Raw genomic sequence first — 21,550 nt, forward strand, 5'->3', positions numbered from 1 at the left:
AGAGAGAGAGAGAGAGAAGGGGGTGGAGGACTGAGCACGCGCGCGCACGTGTGCGTGTTTCTGTGTGTGTGTGTGTGTGTGTGTGGGAGCGCGCACGTTTCACAATATCTATAACCTATCTTTAGCCTATATGCATTTTACAGTTAGTGCTCGGCTCTTGGAATAAAGATATTATAATAGTGTTGCAGTGAGTGTAAATCCACTGTAAGGCTTCAGGCTACAGTATAGTGGCTACAGTGTGTGTGTGTGTGTGTGTGTGTGTGTGGAATGCCTGACTTTTACATATCATCATTTACTTCTAATGTGAAAGAGCTTGGCTTGTATATCACACGTCACTGTTCTGTACAAATTAAACTAAATAAATACATATGCTATAATAAATAATAATTTATTTTACATTACTTATCAGGTAAATGGGGCCATTTAGAATTAGGTAGCAAAGAGTGTCTGTGACAACACTACACAATGTTATAATTATTACAGGTGATGTGTTTCCATCTATGTAGGCTATTTAAATGTGTAACAACTCGTGTTTTGGCTCTTAACTCTACTAACCTTTACAGTGAGCATTAATAGGCTACCTGTTGAAGACGAAGCTAAATGCTAGCTGCTGGGGAAGTGACAATAAATTGCCAATAAACATTAAAGTTGGATTCTACTTGACTGCAACTACTCTCGTCCTCGGCACATTTCTAAAAGGGAGCATCACGCTGGATTTGCGATGCACATGACCAACCACAGGAACTGCATCGAGGAGAGAAGCTGTGGAGCCAAAATGGCGCCCTGAGCCGGAGTGTGCTGCCTTTGGGTGGCGTGGGAGAATTGACAATTACGAGTTAAGCTTATGTGAAATATGAACGACATGAACGTCGTCAATAGTGGAGGTGTTAATGCTGGTGTTTAGCTATAAGACGTTTAACTTGGTTTGTCGAGTTGTGATGTGCATGTGGTGTGAACAATGAAAACATATCTACGGTCTCTTAAATATTTACAGTTATTTTCTGTCTCTGATATAAGTTGAACAGTCGTTGAAGCTGAATTGGCTGCAGCTGAACACATGAAGGTAAATAAAAGGAAAATAAGCAACTTTTGGCTATTTTTGACTAACTTTGGGCTACTTACATGTCTGACATGCATGTCCTTCCTTCTGTCCCTGCTGCGTTTCGATTGATTTTAATACAAACAAACTAAGCTACAATTGTAGGCCCAGTGGTTGTTTTTAACTAAAAACACAGTGTGTCTACAGTAACTATATGCTTTCATCACTCCTGCTCTTTGAGTGGAAATGAAGGCAGCACAGTGCAGCGCCTGCCTTTGGTTTAAATGTTGAGGTGTGCCGCCACCTTGTGGTAAAAAATAGCAACTGCAAGTGCAAGCTGGGGAATGGAGTCCAATTTAAAACACATACAATAAATAAATAAAAATAGATTACCTCATGGCAGAAAGGGCTCTGCTCCATGTTTAAAATAAAATGATAAAATGTACAATTTTACCAGACTGCTTAGTTTCAATTACTGTTAATGTAACACACCTGTGCAGTACTCTTTCTCACAAGAGCACAGGTGTTACTAATAATAAAACATTAACGATGGCTCTGTATTATTTAAGCGTCCAAGTGTGAGGGTGAGCCAGCTTTCTCAATGTAAGGATGCTGAAACCAAAGCACCTCAGTAGAATTAAATCATCATCCATCAATTTTATCATTTACATTTCTGTTTTTCTACTGTGAAATGTCAAAATGTCTTGAACAACCACAGAACCAAAGTAGTGACTTTTGTCAGACTCACAACATAACATGACCAAGAGCTGACCAAAAGCTACAATAGGGTATCACCTGTCCCATTAAAATGATAAGTAAAAAGACAAGAAGATTTCAATCGGCATCGCTTCTGCTTCTTGGAAATAAAAGGTAATGTCAAAGGAGTTAGACAGAGATGTGGTATTAATCTTTGGAGACATTTAACATTTCCATTCATCTTGAAAACTCATTGTAACTGGCACAAACACAAAATAAACATCTGTCTTTCATTTTGGCAGCAGTAGTAAATTTTCTGCCAGAAAAAGTAGTTAATCTTTCCTACAGGACACATTTGGATGTAATGCAATTTATCATCCCCATCAGACTAATTTATAGGGATTCTCTCAAACATTGTTTGATTACTACCTACACTGGTAGCGATCAATGACAGAAGAAAAAAACAGCCAGCCTCAGCCTGCTTTTGCCTTAAAGGGGATGGACTTTATATAAATATGTACGTTATAAACCTATACAAATATTATATTTAGGCCATGTTTTAAAGGCTTTCATAGGCAGTTCTTACCAAAGTTAATAATGACATGGGCCCATATTTCCCAGACTGCCAAAAGTGACTTTTTGTTTTTTACTTAACTGTAAAAAGCTTAAATACGTTTAAGCTATTAACCAAACGTTTAGAGGGTTGAAACATGTCCATTATTGCTTGTTCAGTCAGAGTTCATGATCCTGGGTTGCGCTTGGCTCGAAATGCAGCAATTAACCAAACGTCAACCACATTTTGACAATGCTACACTGAATGCCTGTGGTTTTGAAAGAGCAAATATCTTACTTATAAGACACAACAAGGTCATTTATAACATATTTTAATTTGAAAAATAGAAAATACAGACAGATGGATAGATACTGAAAGAAATAAGTGTCTATGTACTAATAGATGAGAAACACATTGTACGAGGTGAAACTTTTTTTATTATTCATGTTACATACTAGGTGTCAACGCAGAGTATACATGTACAAACGTAATTTCTCCAAAAATACATCAAACTGAACTTGGACTTGACTACTAATCAAAAAAGAAGAAGACTACCTCTCCCAAAATAAATGTTATTCCTCAATGTTGATGTCTTTATTTCCTCCTATTTTGTTTTTAAACTTATCAATTTGAGTTCCACCAAGGGTACAACCTATAACAAGCACTTGACGGGTATAGACATACCATAGAAAACACACAAATACATTCATCACCATCGCCTAGAAAGGTTCAACACACGCCTTCCTAATAAACTACAGTCAAATAGTCACTGAGGAGGATGAAAATTGCAATGCAACATCATTTCACTGGCCTGAAATATACGCAAAAGGTGCAGGAGATAGTTCAACAGAGAGGTCGGTATTTAAATAAAATCTGAGTTTTGCATTGGTTTGATCATAACAGTATAAATGCTGTATTTGTCTTTTGCTTTTTTAACTAAACCTGTAATACAGTCTTTCTTCAAAGACAAAACTGATAAATGTAAATGTTGTGTACGTTTTATCGCAACAGATTGCTGAAATAAACCTCTGTATAAAATATAAACTCTGAAACTTGCACCACAGTATTCTAGATTTGTGTAACCTGTTTGCACAAAGATAAAATCCAACTTCAGCACCTCACTTGAGTCTATAAACACATCTGAGAAGATCAGTCGAGCCTTGACTTATGAATTCGTGCGTAATGCCATGTTGTACCTTTTAAATTATAGACTGTTAGACCCTGGAAGATATTATGGGTTTAAGTTAGGTGTTGGGCCTATCAGTGTCTTCTCTTCTGTACTGTTACTTTGAACGCAAGGATTGAACTCCCCACGACATGAAACTGAACGCCAGCTGTAGAGCGGCTGGACCTTTAGCTGATCTTTATGACATTTAACACTCATCAAAAAAAACAAAAGAAAAAAGAACTTGTTCTTTCAAAATAATTTCCATTCTGATGACTTCAAACAGACATTTCAGTAACATATATATTTCTTTTTTGTTGTTTGTTTGGAATGTACAGTAACATCACAGTCTGTTTCTGATTAAAAAAAACTCTACTCAACATTATAAGTGGTCCTTGTTTACCCATGTAGTTGTACAGTATCTGTCAACTTGATAAAAAGCCATACTCTTATTTAGTGGCAATATGGCCTCGCTCATCTGTCTGTGGTCTGATTGGTCGACTCGGGTCAGCAGACCAATCAGCAGGTACGCAACCCATATAGGCACTATGCAACCACGTCAAAAAAATAAAATAAAGTTATTTGATCATAGCAATATATTGTGAATATATAATTCTATCTATAAAACAAAAGCCCTCTTGTGGCTCCTATTTCTAATACATACAGTAGTCTAAATGTAAATTATGACAAAATCTAACATAACAAATAAGTAACCCCGTAATAACATGTATACAATCTCTTATTAACATACTGCGTTGAGGAAAAAATATGAAAACCTCCAGAGAATTTGTTTTTTCATGAAGCCAAAGTCAGACAAGCTGGTGTCTGAGTAGATGAAAGTGCTGGGAGCCTTTAGCTGGAATCTCTCAACCACTACTGTCAAAGTGCCCTTAAGCAGGGCATTAAACCACCATCTGTGTGGCGTACAAAATATTGTAAAAGACATGCTGCACTGCTCTGTCTCTTCCTTGCCAATAAAAGGTTACTGCTTTTTCATGAGCAGCCAGTAGCCACCACCCAGCTGTCGTCATGCCTCTCTCTGATGAGGGACCATTCATCACTGTTAATTTCTGGGCTAATTTTCTCACTGAACTCCACGTGAACATTAACCATCAGTTGATGAATGAGCAATTATAAAAGTGAAGGCTGATGGAAGTGTGGTGTTGGCTACCGGCTGTTTTGCTTACTTACCCCTTGGATATCAAATGCTGGGAAACGTTTTTGTTACATTTGACGTACCCACCAAACACTGATTTGGTGATTTGAGTCAGGTCATTTAAATCTCTAGATGTCTAGACACTAGGGCTACCTGCAGCGTCCTTTTGCCGATCTACTGAGGCTCCCTGCGGCTTTAGCAAAAAAATATGTGGAAATGGAAAACTTTTTTACTTTCTTGTATCATTGTTGTAGGCCTAAGGTGATTCTTACATTCTCCAATTGTGAAAATGCCATTACACCCTGGTGCCTTTTCTTCAATAGAGGTGGCTCCCAGTCTTTAGTCTCCCTATATAAGCTAGCTATAGATTCCAAATCCAAAAAATGAAAAGTAAAATAGAGAATTGCATAGTGCATGGACAGATTTTGCTTTCACCATTAGCGCTGCCGCCTTACTGGTATGCTTGATCTGTGGTGAGAAATTAACATTATAATAAAGTTTTGCGGCAGATTATTATAATTTTCTGGGTCAGAAATGGCTTGTTTGATAGTAAAGGTTGTTAACCCCTGCTCTAGACTATAACTGGACTGAATTTGGTTTGAAAAGTAAACAATTTTTGACACTCAGGCTAAAGACAATCAGTGTCACAACAACATTTGAATGATTATAATTCAACACAAAGTAAGGTCTAACTACACATTAAAATGTAGTCATCGAAATGCTGGAAAAACATTTAAAAAAATATTTTAATTTGAAAAAAGTTGCCCTGTTTTTGAAACAGTATGCCTGTGTAATTCATATCAAGTTGACTTATTGATCTTTTTTTTTCTTAAAGAAATGGTTCCACATTTTGGGGAATATGCTTATTTGCTTTCTTGTACATAGTTGTCCAAGAAGATCGAGACCACTTTCATGACTCTCCATTAAATATGATGATATGATGTGGTTAACTTAGCTTAGCATAAAGACTAAGCAGGAGGAAACAGCTAGGACTATTTCTTGCAGTGACTTCCTGTTGTCTTATCCAGGGCATGATCACAAAACAAATCACTGTTTATTTGTGAGCTTTAGAACTACCGAAAGGCCTCTGTACAGAGCAAGGGTAGCTGTTTCCCCCTGCAGTCTTTATGCTAAGCTGACTCTTCATATTTACCATACAGACATGAGAGAGGTATCAGTCTACTAATCTTACTCTCGGAAAGAAAACAAACAAGTGTTTCCTAAAATGTCAACCTATTACTTTAAATTAGCCGCATGTTGTCTGAATGACAAACTAAAAAAATGTATTCATGTAGACTAACATAACAAATCAAAGTAACAGATTAAATAATACTTTAAACCTGCTCAATATTTTTTTCTATTACTTTTGCAATGAAAAAGCAGTAATCTGTATTTTTTTTAGTACTACACTGTTCCAGATATGAGTACAATTAAAGACATGTTCTTCTTGATATGGCCCAAAGATTTACAAGTAATAAGGAGGTTTAAATATCTTTCCTCATCACTGTAAAACATGATAAATGCAAAGGCATATTCCAAAGTTAACAGTACAAATATCAGAGAAACACTAGCAAAGAGGGACATTTAGTAACGAGTAGTGAGCTATAATGATGTAGAATAGAGGTGATACTATGAGAGCAACCTGGATTTGCAACGTGTAGGAATTTTTTTTCTTTCTGTTTTGTTTGTACTTTAAACACTGCCACATATTACATACACAGTATTCTTGTGGCAACTGCAAAACAGTCATTGCGTCTCGTGTTTACTCTCTTTGTGTCAGTATAAACTCACATTTTCCCACTCCACAAGGTACTGCACCTTTCCGTCTGGCGTGACGCGTCTCGCCAAGATCCTCACTGCCTCCCCTCCTCCCCAGCTCCTGGCCACTGTCCCATCCCCACCTCCAACTACTACACCTCCACCTCCGCCGCCACCTCCTCCCCCTCCGCCTCCTCCACCTGCGCCACCTCCGCCGCCTGTGCCGGCCTGGTAAGGGGGCAGATCACGCAGGATGAGGGGCTCCAGCTGTTTTTGCCCTGGCTGGTGTTGGTGGTTGTGTTGGTGGTTGTGTTGGTGGTTGTGTTGGTGGTTATGTTGGTGGTTGTGTTGGTGGTTGTGTTGGTGGTTGTGTTGGTGGTTGTGTTGGTGGCTGTGATGGTGCTGGTGGAGGTGCTGGTGGTGATGGCTGCCATTGGAGTTGAGGGGGTATGGGAAGCAAGGTGGTGGTAATCTGCAGGTGTCCTCCACGCTAGGAAAAGAGATAGAAACAAGCACAGGATTCAGGAACCATCTCATTCAAATGTATTATTTGTAAATGTATATATAAAGGTTTTATTTATGAATAAACATACATTAACATACATTTTCTACTACTACTTCTAGGAGAAACTATTCATTCTGAGGTAACATAGCATACTTAAAAACGTAACGATTTCTATACTCAGGTGATTATACACTACAATTAAAACACAGTTGTACATATTATATTCCATTTCTGCCAAAAGAGCCTGCAAAATGTTTTACACTGGACCTTTAAAGGTGCTCTAATCAATATTTGTATGTATTAAATGACTATGTGTAAGGTGAAAGAAGTCACTCGTAGTGATGAAACCACATAAAATCATCTAACTCTGCATCTTTTGGGACATTGTTTTTGTTTTACGGCTGCAACTTAACTGTTTTGGTTCACTCGCACTGCTATCATCAATCTCGTTTCCTGCCGTTATCAGCACAAAGCGATAAAAACCCGCGGTCCACTACCTGCCCAGCACCAAACAGCAGACGGACAAAATTAATCCTTGCTGGTGAACGTAGCTAAAGAGGCAGAATATTTCCCTCGAGAGCTGGACTAAGACAGAGCTAAATGGAGAGTGAATATTGGACTTGCGTTTGTCCAGACACACGACTCCAAATGAATGCTAATTTTGCATCCATGTTTGCTGGATATCTAAATAGGTAAATCTTTGCTAACATGTTCCCCATATCACCTTTATAAGGTGATAATAAATCAATATTGTGTTTACGCTGCCCCCAAGTGGCCAAAAAAGTCAATTAATGCAGGTTCAACACAAAGTCATCAATCCCAATAGTAAGAACTACTCCCAAGGTGAGTTATATTCCTGAATAACAATTAGTAGGGCTTGACAGTTAATCAACATTTCAGTACATGACTTCTGAAAAACACAATCACAAGACAACTCAAGAAGGTCCAAACGGGCCAAAATCATCTTCTGTTTTGATTGCACACAATGATCTAATGTTGGAACTCACCAACAGGGACACACAGTGTAGTGTTTGTAGAATTTTGCCAAATCAGAATCAGAATATAAATTATATATTACTTATGTGTAGCAATGACTGTAATGGTGATAAGTGTTTTTTAGTACTCACAAATCTGCTTGCAACTCAAAGTGTTTAATGCTACTCCAAAAAAGATTTTTTTTTCAGCCAATGATGACATTTAGGTAATGTGGAGGAAAACATAAAAACTGAAGAAAATGAGCTGTTTAACTGCCGAAATGTCCTGGTGAAAAATGTGTTCAAGAGCTAGGGCTCAAAGACAGCAACTGAAGGGTCAGTTGGCGCCACAAGCAACTGCAGAGCATCTGATACGTTAAATAATTCTGTCTGTTTAACTTGTTTCTGGAACAATCATGAAAAAGCAGGAGAACTCAATGGAGCCACACAGCTGCAGACAGTAAAATATTGTGGTTTAACAGAGCAGCTTCCACATGTGACTATATAAATGTCCAGCAGGAGTTACTAGAAATGAGGATGATAGATGAGTAAAACCTGTTGTAGTGATGGAGGCTCCTGGAGAGTGCAGTATTTCCATTGTACGAGGTGTGGTACAGGGCATACATCCGCTTGGGTGGAGAGCTGTGGATGAGACACACTTGGTTGATTTACAACTTTTATCTAAAATTAAATATATTTCCATCCAGCTCTGTTTCATAACACTATAAAAAAACATTTAAAGGTTAAGTTCCCCCTAGAAACATATTCCCCCTGTGGTACCTAGCCATTTTGAGTTTTGATTTTGAGTTTATTTACTTAAGTTTCCAGATATCTTCTGATAAGACCTCTGATATCACCCCAATAACTGATCATGCGACTGAAAAATGGCCATTCTACTGGGGTGGCGGCAGAAGTCTCTGAGGTGGATATCTCAAAACCTACAATATCTGCAGCATATTACTTCATAGGCAAGACAGGGTGCTGATGGTGCTTTTTTGTTGCATCACACTATAATCTATTATCAGAAGCACTGTAAGATGTGCAGGAAAGTCAAGGTCAGGGACAAAACTTAGACATCCCCTGCTTGAACAAAACACTAAAATTCAAAGGCAGTTTTGAACAAAGCGTCAGCAGTTTGGTTGAGAGTGCAGCGCCCCCCACTCAACGCACTACAGCTATACGTTACAGGTGACCCTTTCACTCTTCTCATACCTCAGAAACCACAACGGTACTACACCCCTTACCTCAAACTAAGCTCCTCCTCTGACTTCCTGGAGTTGTAAAGGCTGGCCCCTCCCATGTAGCCATGGCAACATGGCAGTAGCTCAATGGGGTTGGCAGCAACTGGGGGTGGACAAGCCTGGGCACAGGAGACACACACAGATCAGCTTGTCTGGATGCCAACATCATCACAGGAGTCAATCAAGCTCTGATACCTCTGTACTCAGACGTGCATGAAGTTAATTCTACACACGTAATAAATAAGTCTAGAAGGTTTTCATAATGAAAATCAGAGTACGAAAACATTTTAAACTGAGCTGATATACATTTTGTATATTTCTGCATTTTAATAAAACACACAGGCGCTTGAATTCCATGTTTCTCATTTGCCTGAGGGCAGATATGGGCAGATATGTCTATAAATCCACACTACTAGCATTAATGGATGTGAGTCACATCATCAAGGCTCATCAGACACAGCCGTAGGATGTCCCGCTTAAATGTATCACCTCACATCTCATGGAACTGGCTGGTTAAGTGAGGCAGCTCTCCAACTCAGAATCCATGAAAAGTAAAAACATCAGAGCATCATCAGAACAATCAATCACTGGAAACGTCATCTGGGGGGCTGCCACATAAAGGTTTTTGCATTTCTCATCACTGGACTGTGACATATGGCACCACGCTTGGGCCATTATCATTCCCTTCTCTAACATTACTATTAGGATGGGAGATTATTATTCAGTGGCCTTAGTCGACGTCTGTGCCTTTAAATGGATGTGCTCTGTCAATGCTGCACTGTCAAGGTGCCAGCGCCACCTGGCCAAACTGTAATCGACTGCAAAGTGCACTTGGAAGTGATCCCAGGCTATGCATATCAGCATTCCTTCCCATCTCACTTTCCCCACTACAACAAACCTGCTCCTCCAAGACGGATGGAGATTAGCATCAATCAGAGGGGCACAATGGGCCCTGGATGTGCCAGAGTGAAAACGAGTGCTCTGTGGAGCGTATTGTTCCAGGATTACTGTATGTGCACATACACAGATCAGAGTGTTGTGTAGGAGGACACACTACAATGAGCATTCTCGGTTAAGAATGCTGTGTAAAAATAGTAACTGCCACATGTGATGTTGCCTGTTTCAACGCGATCCGCTGGGAATTGGGTTTGATGATCATGATAAATGCGGTGCTGAACTGCAGATGCTGATGAAATACATGAGCGGGTTTTTTGTGCAGCCAAGTTTGCATTTGAATTATACATTTTAACTGAGCAAAACACGCGACACTTCATCTCTCACACGCTACCTTTACTCTAACCATAGACTCTAAAGCATCAGCAGGCATTAAACATACAGCAAAAAGGGGAAAGAAAAATACTGAGGCACTGAGCTGCACTGGGTATTAAAAGACACGCAGACTGATCTAGACTGCGAAATGAACCTTCATCACAGCGTCTGACTGACAGGTTATTTGGATCGCAGAGAGCTGTTTACCTGGCTGCATAAGAAAAAAAAAAAGGAAAAAAATAATCAGAGAGGTTTTGTGGCCCAGACCTCCCTCCTCACCCTGAGTTGGAGACAGAGGCACTGACCTGTGTCTCCATGATGCGACGCTTTGATTTACGCGAATCTGTCCCCCCCACTCTCCTCTGGCAGGGTAGTGACAACGGGCTGAAATGAACAAAAACACACAAAAATTAATATACAAGCATAAACACACGGATACAGTCCCAGTGTGCAATGCTGAGTTTATTAGTTTGCTTCCATAAAAGCCTACTGAGAGGTGTAAAATACAAGAAGATGAGAGCGGTGAGATGTTATACTGAATGATTTAGATGTATTATATTAGTAACACATTTTACATATATATGAGCCCAGACATCATCAGTAGGGAGGTTGAAAAATATGAAAAAATAACATAAACACTGTATACCTTGTTCTCCCCAGATTTCCCTCATTCACTATCTTCTCTGCTATGCTTGAAACTGACTGTGTCTTCTGCAGCTTGTCTTCTGACTTATTTGTATAAAGAAGACTGGAGGTCTAAAACCCACAAAGTGACCCCTAGAGGCTGAAATGTCCATCACAACACAAAATTCGATAATGCTGAGTGGAAAACAACATACTCTTCATTCTGCTATAATTGGAGCCGTACAGGTAGTAGGAATTTAAATGTATATTTTGTCCTGGGGGCGATGCTGAAGAAAAGAGTCATTAAGATCAAAAGGATTTTCCCTCATAAGTGAACGGGTCCAGCAAATTGCAGGACAATCTCGCCATTTGAGTGTGAGACGTCTTGTGTATAAAGTTGACATTTTGGCCTGAGGGTGATGCAAAAGATAAGCTGGTGTCTGAGATGGAAAATGTTTACCTTCTGGAGAGCATTACATTCTGTTACAATCTGCCATTTACAGTAGACTTGGACATTTCTTGTGTGCAAATGGGAATTCATTGAAGACCCGTTTGTAGTATTTTGCATTCAAAGATGATCATTCGATTTGAGGAAAGCTAGAGGAAAGCTCACTGAGTGTTCAGCCTCTGTGGACTGTGAATATCTACAGCTAATTTAAAGATAATCCTGCCATTAGTTTTAGAACTCTGGGTTTAATCTGGGTCATAGAAGACAGTGTCCTGGTGGTGCTGTTAGACTTATGTCAGGGGGTCTTTTAAATCATTAGAAATAATCTTCTGAGGATTGTGAATATCCATACCACATGTATTTTATTTAATATAATAAACGTATACTTACTTCTGAACACTGTCCATTTGGTAGGAAGCTGACTTCACTCTATTCATCGAACAGCTCAGAAAGAGCAGTGAAGTGATTCCAGCCAATAAGATCAGTGTCTCTTTGCAGCTTGTAGATATGAACGACTTGTCATATACATATATATACATCATATATATGTGTGTGTATATATATATATACATATACTTGTGTTTCAGTGACTCAAATAATCTGATTTCTTTGTAAAACCCACCACCCCCAATCACTTCACTTCCCTAAGACGACTACTCTGCAAATTATTTCATTGTAATTTAGTTTGAATAAGCACCAGCTAAATGCTACAAATGCTTTAAAATGAAAAGCGTGTCTATGAAATCTGCAGACTACAGGACACGTGCACACACACACACTTACAGATGTACAAACGTAAGCACACAGGGGGGTTTTATACTCTTTTAGGAGATTATTAAGACACTGATACTTTTGCTGGCATATGAAAATTGCAGTCCTTTGATTCCTAAAGTTAATTGTTCATGCATAATGACTATATGCCCTGTGGGAGTCCCAGAGCTCTTATTGAGATAAGGGCTGAGAAGAGAGACGTTGTCCTTACTCTGACCTTCTCCGGTGCGTGATGTTTATAGGTGGGTCGGTGATGAGGGGCGACGAATCGGACGTCAGCGGAGGTGGGGCCCGGACCTGAAGTCCAAAAAGACACTTCTTCTTCTTGATCTCCTTGCCAGAGACAAACCTGGGGGGACATCAAAGAAACAGCTTGTACAGCCTGGTGTTGGTTCTTAAAATGTATCATCCCCTTCTGTGTGTATTTTTTTATTACTCCTCTTTGATGCTAATAATGAATTCAACGTTGTGCAACAAAATGTACACTTTCTCCTGACGGAAAAGTACACTCAGGAACATTTCAAAGGTAGTGACTGTGTAATTAAGTATATATAATTAGAGCAGACCTGGCCTAGAGAAATTCTGAGTTCTGTGAAAAAAAAAAAATAGTCACAGAACTAGAGAGCACTAAGAAGACCAATCTATTCATGGAGCGCTACTCATCAATCCAGTCATGTGTGGTCGGTGTTTATTCTTCTCATCATATGCGATGACTTACCTGTCCTTGTGGGAGTTCAGAGCGTTGAGGAGATTGTGACAGCGGTCTTGCCTTGGCGTGTCAGAGAGCTAGAGGACAGACAGGAATGAAAAATCAAAGCTGTGTTTACACAGTGGACGGCCATCAGACAGAAAACCTTTAATGCATACAATAATTTTCTTTTACAGTCGCTGACAGCAATAGTGTTAATACAGAAAACTACTTGTTGCAGCTACATGGCTGAAAATCCCCCCGCTGTCATGCTATGACAGGACAAACATTTCAAAATGTCTTTTAAAAGCAGCTTAAAGGAGAACCCAAAACCTCAGATAGATGTACAGGAAATGCTCAAACCAATCCCCCTGGTGACTCTCTCAGTCACCTCCACTTTTATCTTCCTGTTTATTCTCTGTGGAGCAACTTTAGACTTAAAACCAGATGGTATCACAACTCTGAGCCATAGCACTCTAGTTTGAGGATTTGTCAAAACTCATTCATGTTTATAAATGCTGCTGAGAGTGTCCTAGATCATGATTCCCAACCAGGTGTGCTTGTCCCACAGGTGGTACTTCAATCACCAGGGATTGTGAAATAGCTCAGCTAAAAATATTGCATAAATAGCTGAAACAGTCATTAAAGTAAGGAACTTTTGGCTCCCCCTTCTGGCAGTGACAGTAATAACACTCACACTATTGGCGTATCTTATGACGTACACCTCCGCCATACCCCTACTGTGTCACTACAAACCAATCATTGCTGGTTGGTGTAAAACGCATTAGCAAGAGTGCGCCAGTGCGGGAATGTCGCCACAGATGCCAGATTTAAAAACTCCTGTATAGTGTGAAATTCAGAGCGATTTACCTGGCAGTGATAAGCTTAATCAGTATTGTGTGAACTTTTTGTGTGAAAAAATCGCGCATTCCAGCTCTAATTGATAAACAGTTGAAATTGTTAACTAAAAGAAATAGCTAAAAGATGGATAAATAGTAGAGTAGTGGCAGTACGAATGCAGACCAGACCAACCTAATCAATTATATGAAACAATATTGTAACAGTATCCATTTTTAAGTAACAGTAACAGTAATCACATCTAATTTAAAATAAACTAAAATGACCACATTTGATGGAACATGACGGATGGTGATGGGTGCTTGGTCTCATCAGGTAGGCCTATGGGGGTACGTCAGCCAAAAAAGGTTGGGAACCATTGTCTAGATCATAAAAACACGCAATGTCATCTGCAATTCTTTAACTTAGTGGTGTTCCCCTTTAAGCTTACGTAGAGGTCATACTTTTTTTTAAACATTAAATTTTACTTTAATGGTGGTTAATAGGCTTTAAGTCTCAAATGCAAAAGGGCTGGCAGCATTTCACATCATTTCATCATGGTACTTAAAACGAGGAAATATCAATACCACGCCTAGGAGCAACGACTCCCAATTCTCATTGGTGAAGGACAGGATTTCATGGTCAAAATCAAAGTATTTCCTCTTGCAGCACAGCGAGAGATGGTAGAGCACTAAATGAGCCAAATCCACCCTGCATTTAAAATTAAAATATAGCACAAATTAGATGATAAGAAACAGGTAAAGAAGACATAAAAAAAATTAACTTTTACATATTTCAGAACATTTGTGTGTCTAGTTTGATATAGCACATTTTTTTATTACATTTAGCAATATCAGTCTTCGTTGTGTCTCTTACTAGAACTGGACTGTATGTACTGAAAAATGACTTTTTTCTTAAAATCTGATTGAAGAAGAAAAACAAGAAATTAGCGTTAACGCCTGATGTTTTTTCTATAACCACTGTGTAAACTTTAAGTGATATTTCACTGCAAATATGTCGATAAAGGTTTTGCTGTAAACATCACCAGGTCATGGGTAGTCTTTGGATGGTCTCTGGCCCCTTTGTACATACTGAGCACTGGAACTGATAAAACCTATAAACAAACACATGGGAGAAGAAATCAGGCATCATGTGACTCATTTACTCTGAATAAAAGTGTATTTTTCTCTTTCTTGATGAGTTATCATTTGTAATTTAGTTTCAAAAACATCTAAAATGTCCTTCATTTTTATCCTCACTTGCACAATCTCTTCTTTTAAAGCATATTAGCTTTTTGTCCAAGTTTATTTTACACCTTGCAGACTTCTTATCATTTAGTCCAATTGTATCATATACACTGTGATTTTTTCCCCCCTTTACTTTCCTTGCAATCTCTCTTCTCTCTTCTAGACATTTCATCATACAAATCAACGTGAATTGGAAATAAACCGACAGGTGTATCTGTTTCCTTGTAACATTCTGTTCTGGGTGACCCTGAAACTCACACCACAACAACATTATGTGCATCTGTCCTTCTATATGCTTGTGTTCGCTGAAGGTCATTGGAAAAGATGAAGAGCAGACACAGTATGACGGCGGCACATGCTTGCTATTCCAACTGTGAAGTCAGTCTTCACTCTTCCTCCATCACCTGCTCAGCAGATGTTGTACCAATCCGGCCTCACTCTCCCCGACTGTCAATCTAAATCTAATCCCTCCTTTTTTTTCAGACAGGTTCGGCAATAACACGGTGTCAGGGTGGGAGTAGAACTCAGTCGGCTAACACAGATGGTTAATGACAATAATAACTTAATGGATGGATACATTTTATTACACGCGTGAGAAGCAGCCTATCAGACTGCACTGTGATCATCAGCTTGCGTATCCTCCCAACATCCTATCTGAACTCCTAGCAGAGAGGTGATATGTCTGCTCTGTTGTCTGTCTCTGTCCCTTCGCTCTGCGTGTGTGAGATGCTGATTGTCCTTGTAACACAAGTCAGTGAGTACATTAACATGCACACTAATGATTTAGTGTTAAGCTAATTAAGGTAATTCTCTGACAAGTGAAGCTGTCATGTAGATGTCTTCATTTGATTATCTTAATCAAACTGGAATCTTCTACTTGTAGATTAATCTCTTAGTCAATTGACAGAAAATGTATCAACACCAATTTTGATAATAGATTAATAGTTTGTTTTTATTGACATTGACTGGTACCAGCTTCTTAAATTAGCAGTTTTTCTGTGTTTCATATGATTGTAAATTGAACATCTTTGAGCTTTTGAATGTTGGTTGGACAAATAAAGCAATCTGAAAACTGGAAAATAATCACATAATCAAATAAATTGTCAACAGATTATTTGAAAATGAAAATTATTTGTTATTAGCAGCCCTAGTAAGTTTGCAATCAGAGTATCTGTAATTCAGAAGGTTTCTGCTCAATCTAACCTGAATATTGTAGCTGACAAAGTTTTGTTAGGCACAAAGTGGTAGACCAATAAAAATCAGATAAGCTTGTGTCACATGAAAACACAATATGAACAACACCCTCCTTTTGTGCTGCTGCGTTTTTGTTATTATCCTTTGTTTGTATGTGTATGCATCTATGCATGTAGAGATTTATATGCACTGTATGATTATACTGTATAAAAAGACAATGAATTGTTTTTCATCAAATTCTTAAGGGGATTATTTAGCATGATTTAATGTTCAAAATGTACTAATATCTTATATTTACTTATTTACTTTACTTTTAACATTGTCTTGGTAAAAGATTAAAAGATTAAAAGTATAAGTATCATTACCCATAAATCTTAAATGACCAAATGTGAGAGATCAGTGCCAAAAATCTTAAATGGTGCTGTAAAAAAGCTGATATCAATTTATTTGGACCAGAATGTATTTATTTTTACTCTCAAATATTGATATCTGCTTCAAAATCCAGACACACTCTAGTTCTACCAAATATTAAGATACACTGAGTTTTGGTGTCAGAATGTGTGTCACCTATACCAAATCCTATCAGACTTCTTTTATATTTGTAATGACAAAAATATAATTGTGAATATAAAGATTCCAGAGCTTTTTACAACGATGCTCAGTAACGCACCTGTCTCCATACAGTAATGGTTTGGTTAGACACTGTGTGCAGGCCTCGTGGAACCACTGACCACAGCTTCCACACTGCAACATCTTCAGGTTCCACCTGCAGTCCGACATGAAAACATCAAGAGACTTTAAATACATGAATGAATACATGTGTCTAATATTTGTCACCAGACAAGCTTGTATTTATGCATGATTGAGGGAGGACTGAATGCTGTGTGCCAGTTTACATTTTCTGAGATGAAATGTGTCTTCAGGTGTAAACTCCATACTAAAGATGCTGTGGCAATAGGCAGTTTGTTTTAAGCAGGAGTGAAACATAAGTAAAGCAGCAAAGCATGGAAAACACAGCAAATGCATTAAAAGATTAAAACATAGTTTGATGTACCTTTTTTTTGATTGACAACTCACCTGACAGTATCTTAAATGATGCAATAAACATCACTCATATATCATTCCAAGAAGAGCAAGCTCAAACAGCTAATACTGTCTGACACGTCTCATTTGCTGCATGCAATTTGCAGACAATCCACAAGATGACTTTGACTTTCAGAGAAAATGCCTAATATTAAAGAGCATACACGAACAGTACATTCAAACTTAAACTGGCCTCTGCAGTGTCACTCACTCTCCAGGTCCGGCACAGTAGCAGTAACACTGTTGCTGATTGGTCAGATGCTGCGGGTCCCAGTCTAAAGACGACAGCTGGTAGGGAAGCCGGAGTTTCATAAATTGCATGAGCCGGGCGAAGCGTCCCCGTTTGAGGGCCCCGCCTCTCTGAAAACACAATTTTAGGACAGAACTGATTGGTCGGTGACCCCTCAAATCACTGTCATGTCAGAACAGCGAGGGAGACGGATCACATTTGGTGGGGAGAAAGCAATTCGTCTCATTTTATTGTAGGTCAGCTGTGAGAGATATTGTCCGAAGCGATGGAAGTCTGGACAATGAGATATGGACATTGACCGATTGACAATTAACTGGGTCCTTTCTCATCTCATATCTACAGAACTGGAGCACATGTGATTGATTGACTTTAAATGGACTTCTCTCAACTTCAGCGTAATTTTTCAGCTTCATAACTATTGATTCTTCATGATTTCTCGGACACAATGTAGAACATCTAATATTGAACTCAATACTGAAGGAATTAGCGCGCTTTTGCCTCGAGTAAACCCATTTTCTGCTGTACACAACAGTATAGTGGCAGCAAAGCCTGATATATTCGACTGGAGTTCTTCCATATTACACACTGAATGTTTTTTCCCCAGAGTGTGAGACGGAGAGATTAGCAGCCTGACCTTGGTTGAGACTGCAAAGACACATTGCCGACATATCCACGAATCGCTGTCAGCTTCCGGTTCGATGGTTGGCGTGTGGCACTCTGGATGATAACCTGTAATGGGAGGAGGAGGCAGAGCGTTTAATTCGTGTTTACAAGACAGACAGCCGGAGTGACAATAATGGCAGAGCAGCTCCATGTTTAGTGCTCTGCTGGTTTGTTTCAGCAGCATGCAAAACATTTTACTATACTATTTGCATCTAGTATTTTTTTTCTGCTTTTTCCCTCAAAACAAACTGTCAGCATCCGGTTTGAGCCGTGAAGACATGACTGTAAAATCTGTTGCTCTTTCCTGCTTGTGCATCCTGGTGCTGAGTGTTTGTGAAACTTCTTCGCACTTGCACTTTCGTTTAATGTTGTATGTGAGGAGTTTGACGCCAGAAGGATGTTTGCACATCCATCTGCTGGCGGAGAAAAGTTTCTTTGTGCTCACTTTAAATGAGATTTTGAAGATGTGCACATTAGAGCATGATTAACATGTTTGGAAGCCAGTGCACAAACACTGAAAGTGGACTTTACAGTTAAGTAGGAGACATATTGCGTTCAGAAGTTAAACTTTTCAAATCGATAATAGTTGCATATTCATAGAGGTTGGGTATTTTTAATGAGGGATAGAGAGTAGGTGTGATTTTGAATTACGTAATTCAACTTTTTCTTCTGGTAGAAAAAACAAATCAAACATAAATGATAATGCATTGCAGAGTATTTCTATCTCTTAATATATCTCTGGAGGTGATCTTTAAATTAGCCCAAGCAAACCTCTCATGGCATTTAAGTCTATGAAGAAAGTTCCATGTCTAAGGTTATCTCATTTTCATTCTATTCAGGATGCAGGTGCAACAACTCATATCTATCATTTATGATAGGGTTTTCTGTGCCGTTGTTATTTTAAGAGCAACACTGTTATTTACCATACTGTGTCAAATCTTCAAGGTCAGTGCAAGAAGTGGTGGTGAGCCACCGCTTGACAGCGTATGATCAGGCGTGCTTCCTTACCGTGGCGACATTTAAGACAATTTATGAGGGGTTCTTTAAGAGGCGGAGCGTCACAAATACAGCAAACTTCTTCCACTCCAGCAGCGACTGAGGCAAACACAGAAAGACAGAGAGAGGCAGGGGAGGGGAGGAAGTAAATGTGAAAGAGGAAGACAGAGAGAGAGAGAGCAGTCAACAGCATTAATTTATGTATATTGATTCACATCCTTGCCACCTCATTGATTTCAGTGTCTCCTGCACCCTTTTAGATTTCACTTCATTTGACGGGCGGATATTCAGCCTGGTCCTAACAAGCGTCCAACTTCCCCCTTCCCTTGATGTAAGGTGGAGTGGGGGCGCCATTTCCCTGGAGTCATTAGTCTAATAAATTCATAAATAGACTCTAATATACCAATTACATCTCAACGTGCCCCGATCAGAATACTCTGAGCACTCAGCATCATAACCTTGAACGTGACTATAATTTCGTCTCTGCTTTATTCTTGGATGACAATTCAGAGATCCTGAGGAAAAAAGGTGCAAAAAAATTGAAAGTTTTAAGCTCACAAGGGAAAAGAATCAGAAAAGTCTTCCTTCAGCTCCTCGAGCAAAGTTTCAAAGTGGAGACAAACACCTTTTAGTTTGAATTCAGCTAAGCATTTGTGGATTCAAAAACTCAAGCTATGAGCATTTTTTTAACCCAAGAAATACAAAGTGCTCAGGAAGCTATTTACTCTTCTAGCTGAGGGGGGAGAGAGAGAGAGAGAGAGAGAGAAAAAAAAAAAGAGTTTTTCTTACATGAGTGGATGTCCTTTCTCAGTACCCAGAACTCCGAGTTGTCCTCAAATCTCACCAGACAACATTGCTTGACTCCGTCTACCTGAGAGGGAGATAGCAGGTGAGCAGAATGATTGACAAAACTAAATGGAAGTCTTTTCAAATCCAAGTGAACACACACATACACACATACACACACACACTTACTCTTTTCACATTGCCGAGGTACAGTAGTCCATCACTCCATCGAGCCAACACATCATCTCCTTCACTTACTCCCCCCATCCTGAGGAGAGAGACAGAGAGGGGAGAGAGAAGAGAGAGCAGGGCTCATGTGAAATGGAAATCCGATTTATTCGCTGAATACTTTGCTGCCATTGCTGACAGAGGGGTTTATGGCCACGGCGTTTCGGCTGGCTCTCAGACAGGCGGGCTTCGGTGCAAAGGGGTTAAAATCCCCCCTACTCCCCCCGCCACCCACCCTCCTCTTCCTTTTAGACCAGAGCATAACGACAGCCTGTATCCACCACAGTGAAAGATGAGAGTGAGTACACAACCAGAGAGCAAGACAAATGATTACTGCACACATGAAACACACACACACACACACAAACACTGCATGATGACTGCTGCAATACAGTTTGATTGAATGAGCAAAGATCACTGTGCAGCTTCTTGAAGCATCTGCCTGGCACTTTGCTGTTTTCTTCTTCTTCTCCCAACATCTTGAAAAACTTGAATAGATGCATGAAATGACTGTGCAGGCATTATCTCTGCACGTTGAGCATTTGTTCCAGTGCATGCACTCAAGTCAAGACAGACGCAGGAGACATAACAGTGTACGTAGCCTTTTGTGAATCAAAAAGGCAAATTGTACAGTAAAGCTGGCCGGTGAAGGGTACCTGTCAAGTCGAACTCCTTTCCGTCGGGGTCACAGTGATTCCTGGGCAGGCTGCACATGAAATGCTCTCATCTGCTGTGGATCTCCGCTGCCCAATTACTGCCCGCTCCGATGCGCAGCCTGCGTGTTTGCAAAAAGTGGATGATGTGCATGTATGTCCCTGTCTGTGCCAAGAGCCTGTGTGTGTCAGTCAAGCCGTCAGCGAGGAGGAGGAGGAGAGGAGGGCGGGAAGAGGTGGTGGTGGTGGTGGCGGGGGAGGGCCGACTGGCTTCCTTCCCGTCTCTCTGCTTAGTTTGTCCGTCCTCCGTTTATGAGCGTTCGTCATCCCCGTCGCTTTGCTCACCCTAAACCCCGCCCCCCCTCCTCCACTCCCCGCCACACGCTATTGCTGCCATTAAGGCGGTTTTGATCAGAGGCAGCCACGGAAAATCAAGCCGCCAGAGACGCCATCATCCCTGCCTCTCGCTCTCGACCGACTTGTTGTGACGCAGACATAAAACACCGAGATAGAGTGGGAGGGAGATACTGATAGAGGGGGATCCAGAGGTGGCGGGGGGGGTCCACGGCGAGAGCACCTTCCCGACTGAGGGACTGACCCTAAACCGCTGTGACAAGGTGGGATTGTGATGTCTGGCGGCAGTGGGGAGGGAGGGGTGGCGGTGCGCTAAAAGACAGCGAAAGCAGCGCGCTCAGCTACAGGGGCCAATTAAGTGGCCAATTAATG

At 40.0% G+C, this 21,550-nt stretch overlaps 1 protein-coding gene across 2 annotated transcripts; it reads right to left on the reverse strand.

Annotated features, from left to right (window-relative positions):
* Positions 1–2,717: 2,717 nt before the first annotated feature.
* phf1 (PHD finger protein 1) lies at positions 2,718–21,061 on the reverse strand. 2 transcript variants are annotated; one of them, XM_035673238.1, is made up of 15 exons: positions 20,828–21,061; positions 20,133–20,211; positions 19,947–20,028; positions 19,170–19,256; positions 18,133–18,227; positions 17,460–17,608; positions 16,836–16,931; positions 14,770–14,838; positions 14,312–14,435; positions 12,918–12,985; positions 12,417–12,548; positions 10,662–10,740; positions 9,091–9,206; positions 8,402–8,488; positions 2,718–6,857 (listed from the first exon to the last, which is right to left on the reverse strand). In XM_035673238.1, exons 2-15 carry the CDS (start codon positions 20,208–20,210, stop codon positions 6,386–6,388), a joined length of 1,734 nt encoding a protein of 577 aa, XP_035529131.1. In that variant the 5' UTR covers position 20,211; positions 20,828–21,061; the 3' UTR covers positions 2,718–6,385. The 2 variants fall into 2 exon arrangements, with proteins under 2 accessions (XP_035529131.1, XP_035529130.1); XM_035673237.1 differs by having other exon boundaries at positions 12,411–12,548.
* Between the last annotated feature and the right edge of the window lie 489 nt (positions 21,062–21,550).

Source organism: Morone saxatilis, unplaced genomic scaffold (assembly GCF_004916995.1).
Source record: "Morone saxatilis isolate NCDOM2014 unplaced genomic scaffold, NCSU_SB_2.0 Contig24, whole genome shotgun sequence".
NCBI lineage: Eukaryota > Metazoa > Chordata > Actinopteri > Moronidae > Morone > Morone saxatilis.